This window comes from Salvelinus fontinalis, chromosome 37, assembly GCF_029448725.1.
Source record: "Salvelinus fontinalis isolate EN_2023a chromosome 37, ASM2944872v1, whole genome shotgun sequence".
Lineage (NCBI taxonomy): Eukaryota > Metazoa > Chordata > Actinopteri > Salmoniformes > Salmonidae > Salvelinus > Salvelinus fontinalis.
The window spans coordinates 8,671,742-8,699,032 of NC_074701.1; the positions used below are offsets into that span (position 1 = coordinate 8,671,742).

The 27,291-nt window shown below is 40.8% G+C and overlaps 2 protein-coding genes across 8 annotated transcripts in view; one reads left to right on the forward strand and one right to left on the reverse strand.

Moving 5' to 3' along the window:
* The window catches only part of LOC129836071 (LIM domain-binding protein 1-like), a 41,975-nt gene extending 38,135 nt beyond the window's left edge, over positions 1 to 3,840 (reverse strand). For 3 of the 7 annotated variants that reach the window (XM_055901834.1, XM_055901839.1, XM_055901838.1), the window contains exon 1: positions 3,724 to 3,839. The gene's annotated coding sequence lies outside the window, so the exon portion shown is untranslated. Of the gene's footprint in view, positions 1 to 1,980; positions 2,066 to 2,361; positions 2,568 to 3,723 lie in introns of those variants that run through there. The other 4 variants (XM_055901835.1, XM_055901830.1, XM_055901831.1 and 1 more) reach the window with 3 other exon arrangements.
* A 9,683-nt stretch (positions 3,841 to 13,523) lies between these two features.
* LOC129836070 (peroxisome proliferator-activated receptor gamma coactivator-related protein 1-like) overlaps positions 13,524 to 27,291 on the forward strand; it is a 44,081-nt gene continuing 30,313 nt past the window's right edge. Inside the window, exons 1-3 of the mRNA XM_055901829.1 lie at positions 13,524 to 13,676; positions 25,084 to 25,209; positions 25,373 to 25,525. Coding sequence (XP_055757804.1) covers positions 13,596 to 13,676; positions 25,084 to 25,209; positions 25,373 to 25,525 — 360 coding nt within the window. The 5' untranslated portion in view covers positions 13,524 to 13,595. The remainder of the gene's footprint in view (positions 13,677 to 25,083; positions 25,210 to 25,372; positions 25,526 to 27,291) is intronic.

Here is a 27,291-nt window from a genome sequence, read left to right on the forward strand (position 1 = left end):
ATGATGCTTCCACCCCTGTGCTTCACGGTTGGGATGGTGTTCTTCGGCTTGCAAGCCTCCTCCTTTTTCCTCCAAACATAACGATGGTCATTATGGCCAAACAGTTCTATTTTTGTTTCATCAGACCAGAGGACATTTCTCCAAAAAGTATGCTCTTTGTCCCCATGTGCAGTTGCAAACCGTAGTCTGGCTTTTTTATGGTGGTTTTGGAGTAGTGGCTTCTTCCTTCCTGAGCGGTATGACGGCTGCGTGGTCCCATGGTGTTTATACTTGCGTACTAGTGTTTATACAGATGAATGTAGTACCTTCAGGCATTTGGAAATTGCTCCCAAGGATGAACCAGACTTGTGGAGGTCTACATTTTTTCCCCCTGAGGTCTTCGCTGATTTCTTCAAGATTTTCCCATGATGTCAAGCAAAGAGGCACTGAGTGTGATGGTAGAACTTGAAATACATCCACAGGTACACCTCCAATTGACTCAAATTAGCCTATCAGAATTTTCCAAGCTGTTTAAAGGCACAGTCAACTTAGTGTATGTAAACTTCTGAACCACTGGAATTGTGATACAGTGAGTTATTAGTTACAAAATCTGTCTGTAAACAATTGTTGGAAAAAATTACTTGTGTCATGCACAAAGTAGATGTCCTAACCGACTTGCCAAAACAAGAGTTTGTTGAAAAGAAATGTGTGGAGTGGTTGAAAAACAATTTTTATTGACTCCAACCTAAGTGTATGTAAACTTTCGACTTCAACTGTATATATATATATAAAAAAAAAATAACACACACAAGGTAGCAGTTGTAAATGAGAACTTGTTCTCAACTAGCTTACCTGGTGAAATAAAGGTGAAATAAAATGTTTTAAACGCACACGCTAGTGTAACAGTATAGCTTCCGTCCCTCCTCGCCCCTACCTGGGCTCGAACCAGGGACCCTCTGCACACATCGACAACAGCCACCCTCGAAGCATCGTTACCCATCGCGCCACAAAAGCCGCGGCCATTGCAAAGCAAGGGGAACAACTACTTCAAGGTCTCGGAGCGAGTGACGTCACCGATTGAAACGCTATTAGCTCGCACCACCGCTAACTAGTTAGCCATTTCACATCGGTTACACTAGCGCTCTCCTCTCTTTAGCCTCCCCTCTCTCCATCAAGCGTGTCTGCTCTCTAACCCAATAATCTTAGTCCACCACACACACGTGCACAGACAGACAAACAGACACACACACACACTCCTCTGAGCCCCTTGTCTACTCTTCCTCGCTCCACTACATGATATCTTAGGAACATCAAGAATGGTGAGGAGAGAATATTAAATCAAACACACACACACACTCGCAGTGACACACACATATACTCAAAGTAGGAGTGGGGCTCCTCTCCACAAGCTACAGCTCTTTGTTATCCATCAGTCAGGATCAATACGTTGAGGAAACACAACAACCATTTTACAAAAACGTCACAGTGGGACACGACATTCTCTACAGGCTATCAAGCGCCGTGTCGATGACCGAGCCATCAGAGCTGAATGTCATACATGCGGTTAGACACATTTCTGAGGAACTACCACCACCCTCCCTGAGGCCTTTACTGTCAGTCCTCACATCTCTCTCTCTTAGATCGCTCTACTCTGTTTCCTCTCTCTCCCCTTCTCTCTCACTCTCTCTCTCAGTCCAGCCAGACCAAAACAGAATTATCTCAGCTGGCAGTAGAACGGTTTTTGAAATGGCGTACTGAGAACAAAGGCATAGATGAGTATTTTCACACACACACACACACACAGAGTGTTTGTGTGTCTGTATGTGTGTTTGTGTTAGTGTGTCTGTTTGCATGTACAGTACGTCTGTGTGTCTGTCTCCACTGCAGCTTTGGAGAAATGGCTCCCGTTTATATACCAGGTAGGCTTTAAGCCTAGAGATATACACTTCACCGCTGACTGCACAAACAGGCAATGTTTATCGCACCGGCGCTCACACTCACCCGCCGAAGCAGCTTTTCCGAAAACAAAGATGGTGTCGCTCTGTCATAAAGGCATGCAGCAACAGCACAGCAGTCATGTCAGAGGAGGAGTCAAGTATTTGCACAAACACAACTGAATGAGAGGCCTCACGCAACATGTAAAAGAACATGTTGACCTCTGGAGGTAAACAAAACACTCATTGTGAACATTACATTTTACACACCCAAAATAAGGACTTTGGCATAGTCTAGCCTGAGAGGCATGACATCCATCTCCCAGGCACCAGTCCATCTCAGGTGAGGTCACACAATCATTCTTGCCTCTCCTCTTTGTCGGTCTGTCTACTTGGCACCTCACTACACAAACAGGCACACGTACACACACACGCTATCCATGCTTACCTTCCCCCCCCTCCCCCCTTTTGTCTCCTCCGGTCTTCTGTCCTTGGCTGTAGAAACACCAGAGCCAGTTCACTATAACATCCACCAGGTCAACCGCAAAGAAAAATAGACCGCCAGAAACAGAGAGAGATGTAATGGATCGCGGAGGTATGGAGACAGCTAGCTCTTCGATGGTATAAATATGACGCAGAGGCAGCAGCCAGAGTCACTTCTTTCCTCTCCTCTCCTCCACCCCATCCCTCCATACCCACGAGAGAGGGCACTGTATCCATGGCAACTACAGAGCAGCAGTAAGCTGTGGTTGCTGAGCGCGCTGGGGCACAGCAGTGTTCTCTCCCAGATCCCCCCCTCCCCACACACACCTACTCTCTCTCGCTCTTTAATGAGCACACTATCTCGGTCTGTTCCTGACATGCACACAGCCTGTGTGATTCCCTCTAGTCCTCCAGAGCAGCAGTGAATGTCCTAATGATGACAGACTACCACACTACAAGGGAACCTAATTTAGGGTCCCCCTCCCTCCATCTGCCCTTCTGAAGATGTTTTTGTGAGGTATGTAATCTCTGGAAAGAGGCTGGTCTTTGGCAATCATGCCATGTCAAGTTTTTTATTTATTTTTATCAATCGATGATGAGAAGGTTGAAGGTCTTCACGGGTCCAAAAAGTTGTGCAAAAGAAAAAAGACCCGGGGCAGAGGGACAAGTTAGAATTTTGGACCTGTTCTGGTCCTGGGTCCAGTATTCAGGTTAGCGTACCATGAGGGTCCAAAATTCAACTTGTCCCTCGGGTCCAAGTCAGGTTGAGTTGTCAATTGTCATGGATCAGGTCTATGTAAGTAGAGCTGATATATACCCGAGTGGACCCCTACGAACCTGACCACAGCTCTTTATAGCTTACATACTGTGGGGCAAATTAGCTGAATAACGTTTTATTTGTCACTCAGGTCCGATCTGGTCGGGTCTCTTTTTTTGAAAATCATTCGGTTCGAGTAGAATATCCACAGCTCCAGTTCATGTCAGGTACAACTTTTTGGATCAGTGAAGAATTAGATTAGGCTATAGGCCTAGTAGTAGCCTAGCCTACCTTAACCATGCCTACTGCTGTTGATGAAGTAAGTAAATTAATAATTCTTACAAAACCACATTTATTACTGTTTTACTACAGTAATAAATGTGGGACAAGTTAGAATTAGTGATCATCATTATAAGTACACAAATTGTACTATCGGACAAGGTATCCCCCTTTCCCTAGTAGGCCTACTCCAGCTACACATACTTCATAAATATGTCAGTTTTTTTTGCATAAGCTAAGCTTTGACGATCATCACACAGTTGGCTACACTAATTCCATCCTAAAGCTTACCGTATGCTTGCCAGTCAAAACAGCTCGTGCATATACAGTATTATTACTTTTTTTTGTTCGTTTTGGTCTTCGGCAGGGTTTTTTTCAGCTGCTCCAGCACACCAAAAATGTTCTTGAGGCAAGTCGAGTATCAGTTGCCGAAGTCTACGCCCCTTCGTCAGTGATTGGTCAACAGTACTACTCCAAACTGGAGTGGGAACATTAACTGTTTGTTGTCATTCAACGAGAGATGACTAGTTTTCATGAAACATTTTTTGCACTTGAGAAAAACTACACCAAACATCTTAGTTTTTATTTAATCTTTTTATTTATTTATATACATTACGAGTCAAAAGTTTGGACACACCTACTCATTCCAGGGTTTTTATTTATTTTTACTATTTTCTACATTATAGAATAACAGTGAAGACATCAAAACTGAAATAACACATATGGAATCATGTAGTAACCAAAAAAGTTTTAAAAAATGAAAATATATTTTATATTTTTGATTCTTAAAAGTAGCCACCCTTTGTCTTGATGACAGCTTTGCACACTCTTGGCATTCTCTCAACCAGCTTCACCTGGAATGCTTATCCAACAGTCTTGAAGGAGTTCCCACATATGCTGAGAACTTGTTGGCTGCTTTTCCTTCACTCTGCGGTCTGACTCATCCCAAGCCATCTCAATAGGGTTGAGATCCGGTGATTGTGGAGTCCAGGTCATCTGATATAGCCCTCTCCTTGGTCAAATAGCCCTTACACAGCCTGGAGTTGTGTTTGGTCATTGTCCTGTTGAAAAACAAAAGATAGTCCTACTAAGTGCAAACCGGATGGGATGGTGTATCGCTGCAGAATGCTGTGGTAGCCATGCTGGTTAAGTGTGCCTTGAAATCTAAATAAAGCACAGACAGCGTCACCAGCAAAGCACCCCCGCATTATCACACCTCCTCCTCCGTGCTTCACGGTGGTAACCACACATGCGGAGATCATCTGTTCACCTACTCTGCGTCTTACAAAGACACGGCGGTTGGAACCAATAATCTCAGATTTGGACTCATCAGACCAAAGGAAGATTTACACCGGTCTAATATCCATTGCTCGTGTATCTTAGCCCAATCAAGTCTCTTCTGAATAATAGGAAATGTGAACTATTTGCATTGAAAAGATGTGACTTGAACTCAAAATGTAATATTCCTGTAAAGGACGTGATAACATATCTTGGAATTAAAGTTGGCAAAGATCAAAAAGAAAAGGACAATTTAAATGTATCTCCTATTGTAGATAAAAATGGAAAGAGATTTAACTCCTGGTTAATAAGAGATCGTAATTGTACTTTTATCCAAATCTGAAGGTTTGTCCAGATTAGTTTATACCTCCTTTGTCAACTAAACTAAAATGGTTGATACAAAATCATTTAAATTGATATGAAGAATAAACCTTATTGTTTAAGAAAATAGGTCCTATGTAACACCCAAGGTGAGTGAGTGTTGAACGCTCTGGATTTTAAAACCTCTAACAGAATCTTTAAGATCAAAGAGATCCACAATGATCAAAGAAATAATAATTGCATTTGGAATATATTCCCTAATTTAATATTCCAACAGGTCGGTGGTCTGGGGTTCTTAGTCAAATGCAATTTTGATTTGGGTAAAATCACTATTACAGTCACTACAGAGATACAGTTGCCGGAAAAAACTCAGTTGCAAGAGAGGAAGGAAACCGATCAGGGATTTCACCATGAGGCCAATGGTGACTTTAAAACAGTTACAGAGTTTAATGGCTGTGATAGGATAAAATGGAGGATTGATCAACAACATTGTAGTTCCACCACAATATTAACCTTATTGATAGAGTGAAAAGAAGGAAGCCTGTTCAGAATACAAATATCCCAAAACATGCATCTTGTTTGCATGAAGGCACTAAATTAATACTGCAAAAAATGGGGCAAAGCAATTAACTTTTTGTCATGAATACTGTCACATCTGCTCCTGCTACACCCTCTGGTGTTCCTCCGGTGTCTTCTTGACCTGCAATTGTGTGGTTGGAGACAGGTGTGCTGGAGTCAGAGCAGATCCCTACCAGCTGCAACTCGTTCCATAATCAAGACCTCTACAAATACTCAGTCCTGCCACTTCCACTCTGCCATATTGTAATCTCTGCTCAGTCAGTTCATGATTCTAGCCATTTATGATTATTCAAGATCCTGTTACTCTGCCTGACCCTGTTTATCCTCTCATTGCAGTTACCGCTCTGGCTCCTGTTCCACATTTCACCACCCAACTACCGTGCTCAGGATTTTACTCCCCACCACTACCTTGGATTCCCCTCAGGACCTGTTTACCCTGTTCTACTCAGCTAACTCCAACCTCAGTCTCCACATCTGGTTTTTATGCAACTTATCCAAGCTTCCCCGGAGCTGTACTCCATATCTCCCTGTGTAACAATAAATATTTTGGTTCATTCATCCCTGTTTCCTCATCTGAGTCTGCTCTTGGGTTGCCGAGTGTCGCTCAACTTAACAAATAAAGTGGTAAGTTTGGGTCAAATCCAATAAAACAAATACTGAGTACCAGTAAAGACTGGGAAGTTTTTCAGGATAAAAAAGAAATGGAGCTAAGCACAGGCAAAATCTTAGAAAGGAATTCTGGTTCAGTCTGCTTTCCACCAGACACTGGGATATTAATTCACCTTTCAGCATGACAACCTAAAACACAATTCCAAATATACATTGGCGTTGCTTACCAAGAAGACAGTCAATGTTCCTGAGTGGCCGATTTACTGTTTTGACTTAAATCCATGTCACGTCTACTCCCGCTCCCCCTCACTGGCGCTGTTTGTCGCCAGTTTATTCATAATTACGCACACCTGCCAACGGGCAAGTGTCTTCACTGACATTTACAACCTGTCCCTGGCTGATACCATGTTTCAAGCACACCACTATAGTCCCTGTGCCTAAGAACACTAAGGTAACCTGCCTAAATGACTACCGACCCGTAGCACTCAAGAAGTCTGTAGCCATGAAGTGCTTTGAAAGGCTGGTCATGGCTCACATCAACACCATTATCCCAGAAACCCTAGATCCACTCTTAATTTGCATACCACCCCAACAGATCCACAGATGATGCAATCTCTATTGCACTCCACACTGCCCTTTCCCACCTGGACAAAAGGAACACCTATGTGAGAATACTATTCATTGACTACAGCTCAGCGTTCAACACCATAGTGCCATCAAAGCTCATCACTAAGCTAAGGACCCTGGGACTAAACACCTCCCTCTGCAACTGGATACTGGACTTCCTGATGGGCCGCCCCCAGGTGATAAAGGTAGGCAACAACACATCCGCCACGCTGATCCTTAACATGGGGGCCCCTCAGAGGTGTGTGCTCAGTCTCCTATTGTTATACCTGTTCACTCATGACTGCATGGCCAGGCATGACTCCAACACCATCAAGTTTGCCGATTACACAACAGTGGTAGGCCTGATCACTGACAACGATGAAACAGCCTATAGGGAGGAGGTCAGGATAACAACCTCTCCCTCAACATGATCAAGACAAAGGAGATGATTGTGGACTACAGGAAAAGGAGGACTGAGCACGCACTCATTCTCATCGACAGAGCTGAAGTGGAGTAGGTTGAGAGCTACAAGAGACTCACCTGGATTCCATCACCTTCCTGATTACCTCCCCTATATCTGTCACTCCCTTTGGTTTTTTCCCCAGGCTTTATTGATTCTGTTCGTGTTTTATGTCTGTACCATACTCGTGTTTCTTGTTTTGTTCCATGTTTCATTTATTAAATTCACTCCCTGTTATTGCTTCCTGACTCCTAGCGTACCCGTTACAATCCTGTTTGAAAATCTATGGCAAGACCTGAAAATGGTTGTCGAGCAATGATCAACAACCAATTTGAAATAGAATTATTTATTTTTTAAAGAATAATGGGCAAAAGTTGCACAATCCAGGTGTGGAAAGCTCTTATAGACTTAACCAGAAAGACTTAAAGCTGTAATCGCTGCCAAAGGTACATCTACAAAGTATTGACTCAGGGGTGTGAATATTTATGTAAATGAGATATTTCTGTATTAAATTTTCAATAAATTTTCAATTCTGTCACTATGGGGTATTGTGTGTAGAAATCTATTTTATCCATTTTGATTTCAGGCTGTAACAACAAAATGTGGAATAAGTCAAGAGCTGTGTTTGAATACCCATACTACACACTTAATGTGCATATACTACATACTATATACAATTAGTTCATTTTAGTATACTGTAAACAAATAATATCGTTTCATTTGAAAGTACTAGAGCTTCACCTGTCTACCGGAAGTTGATGCCGTTGCTATGCAACCTCTTGCTAGCTTGTTAGCATAACAAATGACTAGCTAAACATTTTACAATTTCGGTTGTGTTCGTAAATTCAATCTGGAGTGCCAGAGTGCGTTAACTGGCTAACGGTGGCTAGTAACTTCCAAAAACAATTTGAGAACACCTCACTTTACTCGCCCCAGCACAGCTGGTTAGGGTGTTTTTCATGTTATCCAGAGTGTTGGTGACTGTAACTGTGCTGCTGGCAACAATTTTATTACACTTTTTTTGCCGACGTTTACTGACCCAGGCCATATTTAACGGTGCGTGAGAGTGCTCTGAAATCAGAGTAGGCAGCCAGAATTTACAATGTCCATTGAAAGCACAACGACTGTACCACCTAGCTAAGAATTATGTGAATAATCGAGTCAATAAACGTTGGTTAGTTAGTTAGATAGCAGATAGTTAATATACTGCCTGGCAAGTTTGATGTATTAGTATCCAACTAACATTAGGTAACTAGCTAACATACCGGTACATACTGCTGTCATGCTAAATGTAATAACATATATACAGCGCATTCGGAAAGGAGAGGCATGACTTTTTCCACATTTTGTTAGGTTACAGCCTTATTCTAAAATTGATTAAATAAATGTTTTTCCTCATCAATCTACACACAATACCCCAATACCCCACAAAGTGAAAACAGTTTTTTAGAAATGTTTGCAGATGAATAAAAAAAAAACAACAGAAATACCTTATTTACAAAAGTATTCATACCCTTTGCTATGAGACTCGAAGATGAGCACAGGTGCATCCTGTTTCCATTGATCAGCCTTGAGATGTTTCTAAACCTTGATTGGAGTCCACAGTTGGTAAATTCATATTATTGGACATGATTTGGAAAGGCACACATGTCTATAAAAGGTTCCACAGTTAACAGTGCATGTCAGAACAAAAACCAAGCCATGAGGTCAAAGGAATTGCCCGTAGAGCTCCGAGACAGGATTGCGTCGAGGCACAGATCTGGGAAAGGGTATCAAATAAAATCTGCAGCATTGAAGGTCCACAAGAACACAGTGTCCTCCAGCATTCTTAAATGGAAGAAGTTTGGAACCACCAAGACTCTTCTTAGAGCTGGCCGCCTGGCCAAACTGAGCAATCGGCGGAGATGGTCACTCTGACAGAGCTCTAAAGTTCCTCTGTGGAGATGGGAGAACCTTCCAGAAGGACAACCATCTCTGCAGCACTTCACTAATCAGAACTTATTGGTAGAGTGGCCAGATGGAAACCACTCCTTAGTAAAAGGCACATGACAGCTAAATCATGCAAATATAACTTGTCGGCTATAGCCGTATATAAGACAATTGCTGGGACTGCCCAGGCAGAGCTTCTGACTGACGTATACTATGGTGCATTCAGTTGATTGGAACCTCTCCAGCGCGCAGACAAATAAAGGATGGTTACTTAAAGTAATAATAATGATAAACAATAAATAAACAAATTAGAATAACAAATCAAATTATCTCTTGATAACTCCATAAGGAAATAATTGTATCACATAAGGTACTGGTAAAATAGAATAGAAACAGCTCTCTCTCTGTCCTTCTCGTGGTTCGAATCACACACAGGACTATTTATAAATTATAAACGTTTTACAATTATTTTTTAATTTATTTTTTTACATAGCCCATAAAAAAATCTATGTCTCTTTGTCTTCCTAGTGAGGTTGATCATGCCTCACCAGGAAATCAGAACAGAGGTCAAAGGTCAGTCAGCCTTATTAAGTGAGGGTTTGTTTTCCTGTACCTCAGACATTTGTTACTATTCCTTCTGCTCAAATACTGTATACTGAAATGCAGCCCTAAACTGGAAAAATGATTGTTGTTGGCTAGAAAATATTGCATATCTAAAAGATTAAAAGAAGTATCATATTGTGACGAAATCCTGCACGGAGCCTTCACCGTGCGCTGCTACTTTAAGAGCGCATGAGCAGTAAGGAAGGAGGAAATAAAGACAGCTCGTTCAGCTCTTTGGGGAGGAGTCTTAAGTGGCGCGACAGTTTGATTGTGTGTGCTATGCTGCAGAAGTTTTGTTTGTTTTCTGCGTGTGTATATTATAAAGTATTTAACTCAATCATCGGTGTGACCGTTCTAGATCGTGGTCGTTATCGTTTGGGACCGCGCCGGTAATGGATCGCATGGATTAGTAGCAACATTGTTGCGAAGCTTTAACATACAAACCATCGGACGGTCAGACAGTACACCGGCACGCCTGAAGACCACAGCTAAGATCTCTCTTGTTCTCTTTCTCTTCCCTCCATCGTTCCAGTGCTTTACCCTGCAACAGACTCTCTATTTTTCAAATGCACTTCCCGTTGAAGTTCATGAGAGCTGGACTATTATTGCCCTGCCAGAAGTATTTGGGTGGACATTTTAGTTAAGGGGAGGTTGCTTGCAAGTTGTGTATTGTTATCTGAACTGTATTTAGGTGGGGTGTACTAATGACATGTGGCCGAGAAGATTGGACATTTTTGAAGGCCTTTGTTGTGTGTATGAACACCCCCCACATTCATACGCTCTGCACTCCTCCACTGGAAGATAATACAGATTATTCCAAATCCTCTGTTGATGACTGGGTTCTTGTATGAAGTTGCTGTTAAATTGCTCTGCCATTATTATTATTATTATTATTATTATTATTATATGAGGTATTCTTGTTGGGGTTACCCCTGTGCTGTGATGTGGGTTTTATAGGGTGTGTATTCTCTTTTCTCTCCACTGGCTATCTGGTAAACAGGCTACACTCTAGGCAGTCTCTTCTGCTGATGTGTGTGGGTCTGGTAGTGGTACTCTCTCTATTCTACTCTTTTCCTTTCGGCATGGTTAATACCTGCCTGGCGCCCAAATAAATTCTTTCTTTACCCCTCTCTAATAAATACTGCTACAATATAAACTAATTCACAGAGTGTACCATATAAAGACCTTTATTGTACAGACTTAAAATTGCTATTGATGACAAATGTGTGTTTTGTGGTTGTGACCCAGAAACTATTGACAATTTATTTTGGGACTGCTCTCATGTCAGAAGATTTTTGATTGAGTTAGAATACTTTATTTTAGGGGAAACTAATTTCAATGTTCATTTGGAAAACTGATTTTGTGTTTTATTTTGACCCAACTGACACGGACCCCGATTACCTTTTCATTGTTAATTTGATTATTTTTCCTGGAAGATTTCTTTATTCAAAAGATGAAGAGAACAACCCCCTATTTAAATTGTTATTGTTTAAGATAGAACTGAATCATTACTTAGAAATGATCAGTAAAAACTAAAAAGCAGTATGTACCTTAAACTTTTTGACAAATGTAAATGTTATTTTGACTTGTAATAACCCTGTCTGCGTTAAGTTGATGTACTCGTCCATGTATTTGTCCATACATAAAGTATATGCGAGCACAAACATTCACTTCCTGTAGGCGCAAGAGGCGATGGATAGCGTAGGTGTTAAGAATGTTGGCCCAGTAATGAAAAATGTGTTGATGTGCCCTTGAACAAGGCACTTAACCCTAGTTGCTCCTGTAAATCACTCTGGATAAGAGTGTCTGCTAAATGATGAAAAGCGAACTTATGTATGCGAACACCTTTGGAACGTTTGAGCCCTACCGACTTCACTGTCCAGACCAGGGATGGGCAACTTTCATGGGGGCCACAAAAAAATCTGAACTCATCATAAGTGGCCGCAGTGGCTCATGGGTCTGTGTTACCACCACACAGATTTTTGTAATCTATTTGTGGAGCACTTACCTCTCTTAACTAAATCCATTATACTAGTAGGCTAGTGTTTTGGGGGCCCTAACCGAGATTTGGTTGAGGGAACCCCCACCTCACGGGCCAAACATTTAACTGACCACAGTCTTGACTCCAGAGAGAAATATCCTGCAATTCTACACATTTTGCCAAGGTGCACCTTGTGTATTCTACTATTCTAACAGTAAGTTGAGACCAGAGGTGCAAAGTACTTAAGTAAAAATACTTTAAGTATATGTACTTTACTATTCATATTTTTGACAACTTTTACTTCACTACATTCTTAAAGAAAATTATGTACCTTTTACTCCATACATTTTCCCTGAAACCCAAAAGTACTCGTTACATTTTCAATGCTTAGCAGCACAGGAAAATGGTCAAATTCACACACTTATCAAGAGAACAACCATGAGAAGAGAACATCTACTGCCTCTGATCTGGTGGACTCAATAAACACACATGCTTTTTTTGTAATTGATGTCTGATTGTTGGAGTGCGCCCCTGGCTATCCATAAATAAAAACAAGAGAATCGTGCAGTCTGGTTGGCTTAAGATAAGGAATAAGAAATGACGTATACTTTTACTTGTACATTGATACTTAAATTTGAGCAATTTCATGTACTTTTGATACTTAAGTATATTTAAAACCAAATACTTTTCGACTTTTACTCAACTTGTATTTTACTGGGTGACTTTCACTTTTACATTAATTATTTCTATTAAGGTATCTTCACTTTTACTCAAGTATGACCATTTAGTACTTTTTCCACTACTGGTTGAGACCCTGACTGAGTTCAAAATTATTGTATTTTTTTATTTTAAAAAATTGACTGGGGTGTTTTTGGAAATTGATCTGCGGGCCGCCAGTTTAGTTGGCCATCCCTGCTCCAGACCACTGAGGTATAATAAAAAACGGTACAGTATGAAGAAACTGCTTCTGCTATAGAAATCCCCGATCACGCTTTTAGGCGATATCATGGCGACGTTGGGGTGGTTTCGCGCATGTGCAGGCCGTCAAAAATCAAAGCCACTCCTTCGATATAATGTCGTTTTTGACAATTTTTTTATTTTTAATTTCAACTTTATTTAACCAGGTAGGCTAGTTGAGAACAAGTTCTCATTTACAACTGCGACCTGGCCAAGATAAAGCAAAGCAGTTCGACACATTCAACAACACAGAGTTACACATGGAATAAACAAACATACACTCAACAATACAATATAAAAAGTATATATAGTGTGTGCAAATGAGGTAGGATAAGGGAGATAAGGCAACAAATAGGCCATAGTGGTGAAATAATTACAATATAGCAATTAAACACTTGAGTGATAGATGTGCAGAAGATGAGTGCGCAAGTAGAGATACTGGGGTGCAAAGGAGCAAATGTGTCAGTATGTCACAAGGTTGGGGTAATGACATGTTCAAATACTTAAAGCATTGGCTCGAATCTAGCCTTTGGATTTCTAGAATATGAACAACTAAGGAATAATATCATACCCCTAACCCCGGCCTGTTCTGCCACGCAAGCGTTCGCGAAAGTCTCCCTATGTTGCATCTCTGGGTTTGGGAAACTTTGTGGTTTATGCCACTGTCTTTGGTCCAGACCATAGATTGGTCCAGACTTCGGCGAGGGCGGAGTTAAACTCTGACCCTATAGATCATTTAGCCGGGAATCCAAATACCACGTGTCCCCGCCCCGTCTTGTTCCATCAGTGCACGATTCACATAAAAAAAAATCCCCGCAAAGAGCAAGAGTTGTTGCTAAGATGGCGGCGCGGTGGGGAGCAGGCGAGGCGATGTTAACTGCCTGCAACATGGATTTTTTCTCTACAAATACACTGGACGAGGTAAAGTACAATGATTTGACACTTAGGTGTTTCATATTTGGTATCATGCGTGTATTTCTGCTGTATGTGAATGTCTCGTGTGCTGGGAATAATGCGCTGGAAAAAGTGACACGTGGATAAAATCACTGCTGCACAGACGAATCATGGCATGATTATTAGCAGATGGTAAGATTACAACTAAGATATATTTATACGTAGAATGTTTTCATGGGTGTTAACTGCTGCATTAGTTAGTATACAAACCTTCTGAAGTAGCCGGCTAGCTAAGTAACGCATTGCTAGCCGGGATAATGCCCGGATGTGTGGTTAGCTGTAGACAACGTGTTTTAATGTTGGCTTTAAATGTGTTGAATTTAGACTTTAATTTCATTGTTTACTACATCGGTCAAACAATGTAATGAGCATATAGTGTAGTAATCCGATGTCCATTACTGAATGTACTAATTTAGTTAACGTAAAACCACATGGATGACTAATAGGGAGTTGTCCAGTTTGTTTGGCTAAGATGAGGCCATTGACAACTACCTGGATATCAGTATAAAATCGTGACAAGTCGATGTCTGTCCATTTTAACATCATATAACCAAATGTGTTGATTGGATAAACGTGTAAATGCAATCTATATGCGCCATGTTAACGGATGTTATTTTGGGCCTAGCTTTAAATTCGTTCTCAAGATTCATTCCCACGTGGTTGTAAATGTATGACGTAAACCATTCAATGAAACTGCATAATCCCGAATGCGAGTATATAGATTGTCAATGTAATGTACAAAATGGGCATTATCGTTAACGTTGTTTTACAGTTAGATGGTTGCAGGTAAGTTGGCTTGAGAAATGGTTTGTAATGAGTGAACCCCTGGCTACACATGCAACCTTATTTTAGACCATAATGGCACACCTCTGGGCAATTGGCAACACTTCTCTTTTAACCCGAGGTTGTGTATGCGATTGTAATATTATTTCCACTACCATGCTCATTAGTATGAGCAACACGTGGTGTTTGCGAATGAATCTCTTGTTGACTCACTCAAACCAACAGCACTAGCCACGTTTCCTCGGTCATCCATGAAACTTGCATACCAGTCTGTGTATATTTCAGACAACTGAGTTGTATTTGAGGTATTATTAGCACATATGTGTATACAATAGTGCCTGTCTGGATTCCACGAGGGTAGCAACCGTCTTTCCTGCAGCGGAGCCGCGTTTGTTGTAGTGCAACACGTGGTAATGAGGAAGGAGATCCCTTTGGGTGAGGTGCGTGGTAGCAACATTTCCTACTGCGCAGGGTCAGATAATTGTGCATGGACTGAACGACACGTGGGTTACAGAGAGAGAGAATGTTTGGCCAAACTACCATATCTAAATAATCGACAGCTACATGGATTAGGTATGAGGTATATGTGCTGTTCAATGATTTTATTGCAGTTGTACTTGCATCTATTTTTATTTCTCCCCATAAATGGAATGCAGAGTTCCCAGGCATCCATTACGTGATGGCGGGACTTGTGTAAGTGGACGGTAGTGAACACAACTGTTTAGGTCCTACCATAAGAATACTTTTTTATTTCTTCTTCATTGGGACATCTTCAGTTTCACACTTGGAATGGGGGCCTAGATACTAGGCTACATTTACCTCTACAATGCTATGATGGTCTGGCCCAATGTAACATTATGTTTGTTGGAAAGCTTCCAAATATTTTTCCTCGTTAGGGCTGTGCTGCTGCAGTGTTAAACTCAGATGGAGACTGATCTTCATAAGTGACTCACCGGCTTCTGATTTGAAAGGACTGAGTATTGGATGCTTGGTGGTATTTATTTTGTGGTTTTGATTTTACGATTGTCGCATGTAAACAATTCAGACATCTGGGCTGTGGGATGGCGTGAACCCTCTGCCTGAGGCGGATTCCTTGTCACTGTAGAAGACAGCCTTCGCACCCTGGCCTAGTTCTAAAGACACACAGATACCCCTCTCGCGCACACCACCCAGACTTTAACTTCAGATTCTGGAGCAATTGGTCATTTGCATCGGAATGCTCTCCCCAGGGCTCCTATCCTTGTGCTTCGTGCTTGTTTGTCCTGCTCACCTCAAATCAGCCCTAACCTGCTTCATTGTCCTGTTGTGTAACATTACCTTGTTGTGCTAGTGTGTAGGTAGTCCCAGGGTGTGACCATTTTGTCGCATATGCTCCTAAATATTTTGCTGTGCCACCTGGAATTTTAAGTTGAGAGCATTGCGCCTAAACATTTTTATGATTTAAGCTTTGCTGTGCTGTTTTTGAATGCCATTAAGAACTGAGCATAGATTTGTGACTTTATTGAATGCACCAGCGAAAACTGGTTTCTGGCCCAACTAGTTCAAAAGAAATGACCCATAATACCCGCTGAACTTGTAGCGCATGTGTCAAACTCATTCCGTGGAGGGCTGAGTGTCCGCGGTGTTTCGCTCCGCCTTTGTACTTGATTGATGCATTAAAGTTGATAATTAGTAAAGAATTCCCCTCACCTGGTTGTCTAGGTCTTAATTGAAAGGGGGAAACCCGCAGACCCTCGGCACTCTGTGGCACTCTGTGGAATGAGTAGTACGCCCCTGCTATAGTGGATTGGCTGGCCTCATTTTGCATTCAAACCATGTTGCATGACTTTATAAAACTCCTCGAGCCATTAACCATTTGTTTACTCGTCGTTCAGTCATTTTTATTATGTCGTTGTTAGCTAGCTTAAGACCTGGTAGCTTTACCAGTATATCCATGACGGATCTCTTGCATGTTGTAGATCACAAACCTGACTTGGAGACAGTGTACAATTTTCTACAAAGCATTTCCATAGGAAAATAGTGCATTTACACAATGTAGAACCTAATATTCCACAAAGCACTTTTGTATTTTCAATTATCTATTTGTATCGAGGTTTTAGCATTTTATAATAAACACATGCATTTACAGGATTCAGTATTCGTTTCTAGTGCACGTGTGCTTCAGAAGTAGCTAGAATTCATCTAGGCTAGGGATGTAACGATATGCATTAGTGTTGTCACCAATAGTAGGGCTGAACCCATTTAGGTTACTGTTTAAACTAGTGCTAAAAAAAATAATTGTTGCAAAAATATTTGTGCCACACCTGTGTTTCTTCTCAGTAGACTGATCCTTTGCGGAGGCCGCAGTGTGGCCAAGATGCACACGGCACATTTCTCTAGAATGTGCTCTCCTGCCATTTAGTGCATATTCATTGTTTCATAGCTTAACTGTGAATTGTTTGCCCTTTGTTATTGTCTATCAGTTCCCCGTTACATAGATCACCAGTAGTACATTTACCGTTAACCCTTGACCTACAATTTCCATGCCCTGCAGAAATCTAACATAATGGAAAAGTCCCCATCAAAATCCCTCTTAAGCTAGCAGTGTTTATTTATTTTTAGGATGGGTAGTGTCACAATCTGCCGATATCGCCCTTCCTCAGCCACAGTGAAAGGTGGCAGAGCTATAGCGGTGTTTGTGACCATGAGACGCAGTGAAAATCTGTCTATGCACAAAATCATCTGTAGCGTCCAACCGGTTTGACCTACAAACTATTATTATCTATTGAAAGATTAGGCTCCCAGGGACTCGATGGCGTGCTCAGTTTTGCTCACCCAGCCTCGACTCGTCTGAAGGTCCCCGGTACCAGTTACAACAATTAATGGGTATATGTATGGAGATTCTGTGCGACTTCCAGGGCGCGTTTCCTGTGAACACTGAGGTTGTACCGCTTTAACCTCTCTGAGATATGTGGGACGGTGGCGTCCCACCTGGCCAACATCCAGTGAAATTGCAGAGCGCCGAATTCAAATAAATTACTATAAAAATGTGACTTTCATGATATCACAGATTCAATATAATAAATTAAAGCTACACTTGTTGCGAATCCAGCCAAAGTGTCAGATTTCAAAATTGCTTTACGGCATAAGCAAACAATGCTATTATCTGAGGATAGCACCCCAGCTAACAATCACAGACCATCATATTTCAACCCTCCCGGCGCAACACAGAACACAGAAATTAAAGTATAATTCATGCCTTACCTTTGACGGCTTCTTCTGTTGGCACTCCAATATGTCCCATAACATCACAAATGGTCCTTTTGTTCGATTAATTCCGTCAATTTATATATCCAAAATGTCCATTTATTTGTCGCATTGGATCCAGAAAAACACTGGTTCCAACTTGCACAAAGTGACTACAAAATATCTCAAGTTACCTGTAAGCTTTGTCCAAACATTTCAAACTACTTTTCCAATGCAACTTTAGGTATTGTTTAACCTTTCACGAGTATCTACCCCGGGTCCGGGAGCACACCCCCCCCCACACTGAGTAGCATAGCCTAGCATAGCGTCACAATTAAATAGTAGCATCTAAATATCATTAAATCACAAGTCCAAGACACCTAATGAAAGATACAGATCTTGTGAATAAAGCCACCATTTCAGATTTTTTAAATGTTTTACAGGGAAGACAAAATATGTAAATCTATTAGCTAACCACGTTAGCAAAAGACACCACTTTTCTAACTCCATCAGTTTCTTACTCCATCAGGTGCTATCACCAATTCGGCTAAACTAAGATATTGATAGCCACTAACCAAGAAAAAAGCTCATCAGATTAGTCTGATAACCTATCCTATACCATAAATATGTTTTGTTAGAAAAATGTGCATATTTCAGGTAGATATCATAGTTTACAATTGCACCCACCGTCACAAATGGACTAGAATAAATACATAGAGCAACGTGTTTACCTAATTACTAATCATCAAACATTTCGTAAAAATACACAGCATACACTAATCGAAAGACACAGATCCTGTGAATACAGACAATATTTCAGATTTTCTAAGTGTCTTACAGCGAAAACACAATAAATCGTTATATTAGCATACCACATATGCAAACGTTACCAGAGCATTGATTCTAGCCAAAGAGAGCGATAACGTAAACATCGCCAAAATATATAAATTTTTTCACTAACCTTCTCAGAATTCTTCAGATGACACTCCTGTAACATCATATTACAACATACATATACAGTTTGTTCGAAAATGTGCATATTTAGCCACCAAAATCATGGTTAGACAATGACAAAAGTAGCCCAGCTGGTCAGACAATGTCGTGCTCCATATTAGACAGTGATCTAGTCGTATACATAAATACTCATAAACGTGACTAAAAAATATAGGGTGGACAGCGATTGATAGACAATTTAATTCTTAATACAATCGCTGATTTACATTTTTTAAAATAATCCTTACTTTTCAATACAGTTTGCGCCAAGCGAAGCTACGTCTAACAAGATGGCGTCATAAGCATTAACATTTTTCGACAAACACGATTTATCATGTTCCATCAGAATCTTGGGCAAAGAATCCTTTCTTGGGTCTAATCGTCTTTTGGTCGAAAGCTGTCCTCTTGCCATGTGGAGATGCCAACTGCGTTCGGCATGAACTGGAAACCTGCCCGGCGCTTCAAAGTGTCTCAGAAATAAATGTCCCAAAATGCGCACTAAACGGATATAAATTGCTATAAAATGGTTTAAATTAACTACCTTATGATGTTTTTAACTCCTATAACGAGTAAAAACATGACCTGAGAAATATTACTGGCTACACTAATGCTTGGAAAAAGAGCAGGTCGGTGTCCACCGCGCGCCCGACGCAGCTGGAAAAGAGTTCCCACCTACAGGTTTTTTTCATTTATAGTGGCTGTGATTGCGCAATCGATACCGTTCAAATCGTCATCACGTAAAGGCATACAGGGGAAGACGTAAGCAGTGTCCGTATCCCGATTAGCGTTCACAGTGGCCTTTAAACTGACTCCAGATCAGGGGCCAAAATGTGTGAAATCTGACTCCATGTCATGGAAATTGCTGTAGAATGAGTTCTGTTCCACTTAGAGACAAAATTTCAACGCCTATAGAAACTAGAGTTTTCTATCCAATAATAGTAATAATATGCATATTGTACGATCAAGAATTTTGTAGGAAGCCGTTTCAAAAATTACACGATTACCATAAATAGTGACAACGGCGCCCCCAGCTTTAACAGGTTAAGAAGAAAATCCACCCAAAAACCATCTTTTGGTATTTTGTTTCTTTAGGCCAATGTTGACAGTCCCAATATGTTTTGCTTGTCATAAAGCATTTTGGGGTGGAATTTTTCATTAAAACACACTCCCAACTTTAAAAATGTTAGGCACCAAACAATGTAATGTGCACCAGAAAGTGCTTTTTATTTTATTTTTGATATGCCTAATGTAAGACTAAACACTGAATCCTACTTTTATTTTAAGCACAACTCATGAATAGCAGCCCCTCTTCCTTTCTTCCTGTGCCAATTACTTGCCTAGACCTACTGTCAAGTTACCAGGTCGTTGGCTAGCTTGCTAACATGACTGAACATAAGTTTATCAAAACCATAAGCGGCCCGGGATTAGTATAAAACGGCCTTTAACATGGTTTGTGAAGTTATATCAAAGGTGCGTGAAATCATGCAGAAAGAGAAAGTAGTGCCATTTGTGAGTCCTTAAACAACTGACAGCTGTTTGAACTAGAGGAGCTGTTTCCTTTGCTGTAACACTTCAAGCATGACTGTCGTAAAGCTTTTTTTCCCCTTTCTGGCACTGCACACTTGCAATGCTTATCAGTCTGGCCTGTGCTCTTGGTCATACCAGGGATGAAATTAGATGTATGAACTTTGCCCGTACCGCTTTAAAGTAACAGAAGAACGATCAGGGTCTGCATCCCCCCCTCGCCATCAAGGGTACATCTGTTTTTTCAACTGATTGAAGAATAGATGCACATGAAGAGCGGACGGAGAGAAGCAGGCTGGAAGAGGTTTCGGCTGGTGGATTACAGCTGCCACACACGTATGAAAGTGGACATTATTGGACCGGTGCATACAAGTGACTAGTTGCTGTTGCTTCAAATTTAACAGAATTTATAGACAACTGACTTTATAAACATTTTATTACAGGTGCGGGTTTTTTAGGTCGGTAGTGCTGAGAAATTTGGTAGTATCGTGTGAAACGGTACTATGGTTTTCAAAAATGTTTCCTGTTTTTGGTACCGTGATGTTAGTGTAACGTGCAACACTGGCATTGGTCCATTTATATGTTATGAAGCTTACTTAGTTCGCCAGCACAGTTGAGCCAGTCATGTGAGTGTAAATAGCACAACAGGAGGAAGCGTGAGCATGCTGAGTCCATCTCTATTGAAGGGCAATTTCAAAATAACAGCACTTAGGTGACCGGGGCAGGGGAAATTTGACAGGTGGCATCTTATGGTGTCTCATTGAAAGTCACTGAACTCTGCATTAAGGCCATTCTACTGCCAATTTTTGTTTATTGAGATTGCTTGGCTGTGTGCTCGATTTTCATACACGTTTCGATGAAATGGCCGAATACATTAATTTGAAGGGGTGTCAACATACTTGAGTGTATGTTTTAGTGCCTTCGGAAAGTATTTAGACAAACTTTATCCACATCTTGTTACGTTACAGCCTTCTAAAATTGATTAAATAAAAAATTACTCGGCAGTCTACACCCCATAATGATAAACTGAACTGTTTTTTAAAGACATTTTTGCCAAAATAATATTAGACATGAAATTGAGTTCAGGTGCATCCTGTTTTCAATTGATCGTCCTTGCGATGTTTCTACAACTTGATTGGAGTCCACTTGTGGTAAATTCTATTGATTGGACATGATTTTGGAAAGGCAAATGTACGGTCCCACAGCGCATGTCAGAGCAACAACCAAGCAGTGAGGTTGAAGGGTTTGTCAGTGGAGCTCTGAGACAGGATTGTGTCGAGACACAGATCTGGGAAGGGTACCAAAAACATGTGCAGCATTGAAGGTCCCCAAGAACTGTGGCCTCCATTCTTAAATGGAAAAAGTTCCCAGAGCTGTCCGCCCAGCCAAACTGAGCAATCTGGGGAGGCAGAAGCCTCTCAGTAAAAGGCACATGACCGGCTGCTTGGAGTTTGCCATAAGGCACCCAAAGGAATCTCAGACAATGAGAAAAAAGATTCTCTGATTTGATGACACCAAGATGGTACTCTTTTGCCTGAATGCCAAGTGTCAAGTCTGGAGGAAACCTGGCAACATCCCTGCGTTGGAAACGGGGAGATCTCATTGATATCTTGCCCCAGAGCGATGAGGACCTCCAATTGGTGGGAAGGTTCACCTTCCAACAGGACAACGACCCTAAGCACACAGCCAAGACAATGCAGGAGTGGGTTTGGGATAAGTCTCAATGTCCTTGAGGGTCCGAGCCTGTACTGGAACCTGTTCGAGCAACTCTGGAGAGATTTGAAAATAGCTGTGCAGCAACGCTCCCCATCCAACATGAGCTCCCCATCCAACATGAGGATCTGCTAAGAATGGGAGCAACTCTCCATATACAGGTGTGCCAAGCTTGACGGATCATACCTAAGATGACTCGAGGCTGTAACCGCTGCCAAAGGTGCTTCAGCAAAGTACTGAGGAAGAGGTCAATACTTATTTAAATGGTTTTGTGTAAATTTGTACTATTCTAAGCTTGTTTTTTGCTTTGTCATTATGGGGTATTGTGTAGATTGGGGTGAGGGCATTTAATACATTTTAGAATAAGGCTTTAACCTAACCGCGGAAAGTGAAGAACTGAACACTTTCCCGACACTTTTTAGTGTACATTTTTCTAATGTTTTGCTTAGTTAGTCTTGCATTTTACTGGTAGAAAAATAGGCTGGCCACACTGAAGTACAGAGAAAAGAAGGTATGCATCAGTCAGAGCATTGTCTGCTGATAGAATGCCCGTTCATTTATTCTCATCTGGGTTTAGAAGTGCAACTGAAGCACATAATTAGTGATGCCGAGCAGATATTACAATCTAAATATTTTTGATCTATTAAAAAAAAATGCACCAATGTGTTTATGCATTTTCTTTTTCTGCATGAGAATGTGTTAAATTAGGGGTTAACCTTTTCTCAATAGGGGGTGCTGTTTTCACTTTGTAAAAATGTTGTTCCCAAATTAAACTGCCTCGTACTCAATTCTTGCTCGTACAATATGCATATTATTATTACTATTGGATAGAAAACACTCGTTTCTAAAACTGTTTGAATTATATCTGAGTAAAACAGAACTCAAGTTGGAGCAAACTTCCTGTCAGGAAGTGAGAAATCTGAAATCAGGCAGTCTGTTCTAGGGCCAGTTTATTAAATTCTACTTGGTCACAATCCCGGATCCGGGAGCACCCCCACCAGTAAAAAAGCTGACTAGCATCGCGTCACAAGTAAATACTAGCATCTAAATGTCATTAAATCACAAGTCCAAGACACCAGATGAAAGATACACATCTTGTGAATCCAGCCATCATTTCTGATTTTTTAAAATGTTTTACAGGGAAGACACTATGTATTTCTATTAGCTAACCACGATAGCAAAAGACAACTTTTTTCCCCCACCATTTTTTTCCTGCATAGGTAGCTATCACAATTTCGACCAAATAAAGATTAAAATAGTCACTAACCAAGAAACAACTTTATCAGATGACAGTCAGATAACATATTTATTGTATAGCATATGTTTTGTTAGAAAAATTTGCATATTTCAGATATAAATCATAGTTTACCATTGCAGCCACCATCACAACTCTCACCAAAGCAACGAGAATAACTACAGAGACCAACGTGAATTACCTAAATACGCATAAAACATTTATGAAAAATACACCGCGTACAGCAAATGAAAGACAAAGATCTTGTGAATCCAGACAATATTTCAGATGTTTTATGTGTTTTACAGTGAAAACACAATATAGCATTATATTAGCTTACTACAATAGCCAACCACACAACAGCATTGATTCAAGCCAACAATAGCGATAACGAATAAACCAGCAAAAGATATACATTTTTTCACTAACCTTCTTTCACTAACCTTTTTTCACTAAAATTCTTAGTGCTGGAAGTTATCTGAAAATCGCAATATACTGATATAAACTGATAAAACTCGGTTTAAAATAACAACATTATGATGTCTTTAACACCTATATCGAATAAAATCAGAGCCGGATATATCTAAGCCCTATAACGGGAACTTTCCAGAACGCAATCCTGAGGTCTGTCTTGCGTCATGGCGACTGTTGAAAGAAGTTAACTTGCTATCGAAGTTAATGGCTGAATTATGAAGTTGACGGCCCATATTAGTTTTGGGAAGGCAAATCCCTTTGGATTAGTTAGTTGTACTGCTGCCACTACTCTTGATTTCATTGCGTTTTCTTTTCTCCTCTCAGCCTGTCTGCTCCTCCCCTCTCCGAGCAGATCATTGCGCTAGTGACGGCTGACTCCACAGTGTAGACATGCTGCTCGAGAGCCAGTACTGCATGCGTCAACTTTGTTAATTTTAGTTTCTTGTTCACATTCGCTTGTAAATGTCAACTTACTCAATGACATTCTGTTGCTCCAACCTATATAGATAGGCAATTCAGCTCAAAGATATATTTATCTTTAGAAATGTGTTTTTGTTTGTGCTCGTTACCATATTTAGCTAGCAGCCTCCATGCAAATTCACTATTACTTGCGCACGTTTTGTTAGCATTCTGGTAAGATGCCTATTGGACTTTTTCCCCAACCAAACCGGTAATACTGTAAATCCCGGGGTAAGAGAAGGAAGATATGAAAATCTGGATACGCCAACCCTAGTGAGTGCGTCCAAATTAATCATGCACTGGTCAGAAAACCGATTTCAAAAGTTGTGACTCGACGGTTCACTGTTTGCTGCTTTTTTTTATTCAGAAAACACCAGTTAATTGACGCGTCCTCTCCTTCAGTTCAGTAGCCTATCGAACGGTATTGCATGTAACTGTCGGCTTTTTGCTGATTTACAGTTAAGCTGGATCTGTCCGCAGTGACTTCTAAGCTGTTTAAACCAGAGGCCCAGCTCCTATTCATTTAACATGGAAAATTGTTAATGCAACATGTATCCCACTGGATTGTTTCAAACTAAAACATTGGAGCCCATGCATCTAGATGCGAATTGAATCGTTAATGAAAATTCACATCCGGAATATAGGCTATATCACCATTGGTTTAAAAACGGGTATCCTAAATTGTTTCCATAACTTGAGTAAACGCTGTTATACGTAGAGCCATTGATGGTAGGGCTTCTCTCCATTTGTAGGTTTGAGAGGAATGGCGCAGGGTTAAAGTAATACATTCCCAGCCGGTCAAAGGGGAAGATCACTACTGGATATATTGATTAAACAACGCATCAAATTGCAACTAGTTGCAACTAGCCCGGGTGTTGGCGCTATTGGTTGATTTCGGATCGCTTTGACTTGTTAGGTTCTGGTTCTTCAGGCTTGCTGACCCATACTCCCCCTGTTTCTCCCCATCAGGCAGTGATCCTCCACGGGGGCATGTCGAGTGACAGTCTGGAGCTGGAGACAGGGGAAGCTCTGGAGGCCCTGTGCTGTCTGGACGCCTCCATACTGTCCATATTTGAGGACACAACCACAGGAGAGGTAAGGCTCAAAGTTCAAATCACTTCCTGTTTCTTATATAGTGATCTACTACTTCTGACCAGAGCCACTTTTATGTCATTTAACTTTTTGCTAACTGTATAATAGTTCAAATTTAACAGAATTTGCTGAAATGTCACAATTTATATAAAAATAAATTTCTCAGAATAAAGTTGGACTTGATGAGGATAATGAGGCGACACTGCTCACAGCGCTGACTGAGATCCTGGATAACGTGGACAACGAGAACCTGTCCCCCTTCGACACACTGCCAGACTCTGATTTACTGACTGGCCAGAAAGGCCGGGAACACTCTCCGGTGAGTCCCACATACAAACTGAACTTATCGCTGTTTGCACAACTCCGAAACATGTAATAACAGATTTTGTTCATTTGCTTTTTGAGGTGAAGAACAAATTACTTAATTCACCACCACTATCTAACTGTTCAATCAGAAATACTATCAGATCCCCCAAATATGCACATTTATAAGACTAAATTTGTGACGCCAAGTGGCCCAAGGCTACTTCTGTGTAGTCCGGTGCACACCCTTACTCAACATTGATAGGAGCGCTACAAACAAATGACGATGAATAAATTGACAACTCCTAAATGTAATGAAACAAACTTGTACCGCAGAAGTGTGGTCTAGATTGTGCGGTCCGCAACTGGGTCCACTCCAATAATAACGGTAATACCGTATTCAAACCATTAAAATAAATTACCATAAACATTATAGATAAGAAATTATGGGTATTAAAGTTACATCATACTGGTGTGCCATACCTGCGGCGTCCGCAATGTGTTAGTCCACTAGGAGGGTTGTGAATCAGACTGGTGTCTCCTGACATAAAAAAAGATTTGAAAGACAGGATCTGAAAAAAGACAGGATCTTGTCTTTCAAAGATAATTTGTAAAAATCCAAATATCTTCAATGTAAAGGGTTTAATGACCAACGGCTCATATTTCTGTGTTTATTATATTATAATTAAGTATGATTTGATAGAGCAGTCTGAGCGGTGGAAGGCGGCAGCAGACTCAAAAGCATTCACTCAAACTTTACTGCGTTTGCCAGCAGCTCTTAGCGATGCTTGCTTCACAGCGCTGTTTATGACTTCAAGCCTATTAACTCCTGAGATTAGGCTGGCAATACTAAAGTGCCTATTAGAACGTCCAATAGTCAAAGGTATATGAAATACAAATGGTATAGAGAAAGTCGACATGTCATAATTCCTATAACGACAACCTAAAACTTCTTAACTGGGAATATTGAACCACCAGATTTCATATGTTCTGAGCAAGGAACTTAAACATTAGCTTTTTTTGCATGGCACATATTACACTTACTAATCCACACTGTTTATGCATTATTTATTTGAAAATATAATCTATTGAGTTAAAATTAAAGGGTTAATTGTTCATTCAGTATTGTTGTAGTTGTCTTAAAATTGGCAGACTAAATCGATATCGGCTTTTTTTGGTCCTCCAATAATCGGTATCGGTGTTTAAAAATCATAATCGGTCTGCCTCTAGAGCATATACGCACGTTGTAATCCGCATTTCAAACTGTCATTTTGTAAAGTGCAGCCAGGAACATGTACAATGGCCTGTGGGTGGGGCCGACGAACGAGGATTCTCCATCGTTTAGGTCTCCAGTTTGGAACATTTTTGCTTCCCGGTAGATTACAACGCCGATGGACAGTTTTGGATATAATATTAACAGTATGTCGCCACTGCCAACACCTCAAACATCTTGACATATCCCCGGTTTCCTACCACCAGAGCAAGACGGCAATGGAAAATAACGCCACTTCGTCTCCAAGCAGCCTTTCGTAGCTGATTTTGTCCGGGCCAAAGAAATGACAGGAGCAATTTTTTTTTTATAGCCACTGATATACGCACAACTCTCTTGCTTATTAACTAATTTACAGCATGGTGGTGTCACCATGGAAGGCCAGTACTCAATCCCACTTTTCAAACGGCTCATACACCAAAAGGGTGTTGTCGTCATTTTCACAATTTAAGTATTCCAACCTAATGTGGAAATGCATATGAAACACAGGAAAATCACTTGACTGCAACAGG